Below are 3,425 nucleotides of genomic sequence, written 5' to 3'. Positions count from 1 at the left end.
GTAAGTTCTTTCAGTGGTTAATTACCTTCAGGATCTTCAGAACAGGGACTACATGCAATGTGTTACTGAGCACAATGGGTCCCAATCCTAATGGGGACCAGTGAGGAAAAGTAAAATATTAGCAGTCCCAGCATGCAATGTTCCGCCTAGGTCTGAGAAAAAGGATACTTGGATCAACAGGGAGCACTGCATGCTGAGACCTGGAAGGTAGAACTACAACAGGCAACACAGAGCTCAGTCTTGCTGCCAAGGCAGTAAGCCCTAACTAGTCATTCTGCTTGTGTACATCAACCCTAGAAATAAGGCAATGAGGAAGCCCTAGTGACATCCCAATTCCAAAGTCACTATTCCTGTGCAAGCTGCAAACCCAAGTATTAAATGTAGTACCAGGGATACTGCCTTACCACTTTATTTCCAAGGCTAGTAGAGGCACAGCCAGAACAGGTAGGCAAAGACAGGGCTTATAACCTTGGCAGTAAGACTGAGTTCTTTGCCATTGTGTTTTGGACAGATCCATAGTCCCTATTAGCTGTAATTCTATAACTGATGGTGACTGCCATGTACTCTATATCATACATAACTATGAAACTCATAGGTGCCAATAGATTTCTTACAAAACTTTTATTTAAGGAATGGATTGGAAATATAATGGAGTGTGCTGGCTCTGGCCAGCTGAGCAATTTTATCTGACTGACAAAGCTTGGATATTGATAGCAATCTAGGAGCTGAGGGATTTGCATGCATGTGTTGCAGTGGGGAGGAGAAGCAATAGTGGTGACCAGGCTACAGGAAGCTGGCAGCCAGATTGGAAGTACTGGCCTACCTTGAACCTAGCTATGCTATTTTGACTCAGCAGCTAAAAAGTTGCTGGCCCCTGGCCTATGCATTATTAGTGAAAAGCAGCACATGAAATTAGTCACAATAAAATGGCCAAAGTGTGACAGAAGATGACGTTCTTTTTATCTTTATGTGAATATTTTGAATCAATGAAATAAAAACATGTTTTTAGGATATGTTTTATCAATACAATTTTGAAATGATTCAGGATTGTCATTACATCCTGGCTAAATTATACTGCACCCTGTCTAAAAGTGTGACTTTGTGTTAAAAACCTGGTATGAAATAGGCAGATTAAGTGATAACATATTTAAAACCAAACAGATTTGTTACTGCACTGAATTAGAGAATCATAGAAAATTAGGGCTAGAAGGGACCTGAGGACATTGGCGGCACATAGGGGATGCATGCAGGTGCACCCACTGAGCTTAGCAGTGCACCCCCTGCAAAAGGCACCATCAAAGCTGCCGACAGCACCTGCAGACAGACACCATGAACCACACTCTCCCCTGCCACTGCTGACACCACCAGTAGCATCTGCGGTCAGTCCCCAATCGCTGCTGGCTGCCGCTGCTATCTGCTGGTGGTTGCCACTCCCTGCCACTGACACTGCTGTGGCCACCTGCTGGAGCTCCCTGCTCCCCTGCCGCCATGCCCCCATTGCCAACACAGTAGCCACCACCTGTGGGTGGTCACCATGCCCCCCAGCCTCCAGGGGCACATGGCATTCATGCCGCAGGAGATCATCTAGTTGAACCCCCTGCTCAAATAAGATCATTCCCAAGTAGATCAGCCTACTGAATGGAAAACCTGAACAGAAAACCAATGAAATATGCAGAATTCTGCAACATCAGGAAGCTGAAGAGTGTTGGGCAGAAAACAGGATCAAAGATGGCTGCATCCTAGACAAGCAAACACTGGAGTGGACTGTATACAATGCAGCACTGGAGTGGTGGGAGCATCCTGGTACAGAACCGGAAAAAGGCATACGCACACAAGCAGTGGAGGGCACTTGCAGGGGCTCCCTCTCTGCATGGGCGAAGGATTACTGTCATCCCTGTCTCACTGATGGAGAAACCAAGACTCAGTAACAGCACGTGTGATACAGCCAAAGTGCCACACACCATCAGGAGCGCAGACACGGAGACAGTCCAGGACACCTGGCTCTCCCTCAGGCCTGCGGAAAGTGTCTTGGAAGGAAGATGCTCCATTGCCTCCATGCACCAACAGCGGCTTCTGTCAGCCTGATTTCCCCCTGGCCAAGCGGCAGAGGAGAGGACTGCAGGTTGCTGAAGGACTGAGCAGAACAGAGCTCTCCAGCAAGTTCTTTCCTTCCCCTCCTCGGCCGCCCTCATGCTTGCAGTCGCACAGGTTTCTCCCAGCTCTGAAAAGCTCCGGCCACAGCGGCCCCGCCCGCTCCACGTGCACGCCCCGCCAGGTGCGACTGGGACTCAGCCCGCCCAGCAGCCAGTCCGGTCCCGCGGGGCGGGGGCCTGTCCCCACGCACGGCCAGAAGCGACGGTCCCACCACCGCCAGGACCTCCCCGCCCCGTGGGCACGTCCCGGGCGGGGCCCCCCGCAGCACTAACCTCCCCTCGTGCCCCCGGGCGGAGCGCGCACACAGCCCACGTCACGGGCACAGGGGGAGGGACCAGGCCCCGTTTCCCTCCCCCAGGGGGTGGGGCCTGGCCCCTGGCCCCGCCCATTATGCTAATGGCAGCTGAATCACGCTCAGCTGGGGCGAACGCGACTGTGGGAGAGGAGGACTGTACCATCTGCGGCGGGAAGAGGGGAACGGCCTCCTAAAGCTCTCCTCTACAGCGACTTAAGGGAAAAGGAACGAGACCCCCACTTAGTTTCTAGCGGGAGATAATATTCTCACTGTGGTACAGGACAGTGAACATGCCCAATTCGGGCTAGCCCCCTTCTGCCCGTGGGTGGTACGGTCCCTGAGGGGCTGGGTAGGGAAGGAGGGAGCTCCGCGGGGGTCACATGACCCTTCCGCGGCCGCCATTTTGTCTTGCGGTGGTTGGCTATTTAGAGCGCAGCGCCCAAGCAGGCAGCTCACTCCAGCTGGGACTGAGCCGAGTGCCACTACCGCCGCACCCAACCCCCACCCCAGCACCGGCCCCCTGCGCGGCCTCCGCCGTTTCTTTGCCGACCCTGCCCGAGGAGCAGCCGGAGCCCCGAGGCAGGCGAAAGAGCCGCTTCCCCCCGCAGCGCAGGCAGAGCCCCGCCATGTCCACGGAGAGCGCCCCCGAGTACGCCTCCTTCTTCGCCGTCATGGGCGCCTCAGCTGCTATGGTCTTCAGCGGTGAGACGCGCCCGGCCCCGCACCTAGGGGGGGGTCCCGGCAAGGGCTGGGTGGTGTCCGCGCGGGGCGGGTGGGGCCCCCCCCCCGTGGGGCTGGGGCCTCGTTTCGTGTCCGACTGGCTCTGCGGAGGTGACACCTGCCGAGCCTCCCCGGGGGTGTCGGGGCGACCCCACCAGCACCTGCCGGGCGCTCCCACCAGGGGCTGCGGGGGCAGGAGGGACCGCCCGCCACTGCTGGGCTTGCAGCAGCTGCTTCCGCCCCCTCCCGGCCGAAG

The 3,425-nt window shown here is 55.9% G+C and overlaps 1 protein-coding gene across 1 annotated transcript in view; it reads left to right on the top strand.

Annotated features, from left to right (window-relative positions):
- The first annotated feature begins 2,850 nt into the window (after window positions 1-2,850).
- Window positions 2,851-3,425, top strand: part of ATP6V0C (ATPase H+ transporting V0 subunit c) — a 43,054-nt gene continuing 42,479 nt past the window's right edge. Inside the window, exon 1 of the mRNA XM_019507648.1 lies at window positions 2,851-3,151. Within this exon, the coding sequence (XP_019363193.1) occupies window positions 3,076-3,151 (76 nt within the window). The 5' untranslated portion in view covers window positions 2,851-3,075. The remainder of the gene's footprint in view (window positions 3,152-3,425) is intronic.

Source organism: Gavialis gangeticus, unplaced genomic scaffold (genome assembly GCF_001723915.1).
Source record: "Gavialis gangeticus isolate Ggan-Ray unplaced genomic scaffold, GavGan_comp1, whole genome shotgun sequence".
NCBI lineage: Eukaryota > Metazoa > Chordata > Crocodylia > Gavialidae > Gavialis > Gavialis gangeticus.
Note: the sequence above shows the minus strand (reverse complement) of the source record. Positions and strands in the feature narration are given on the sequence as shown.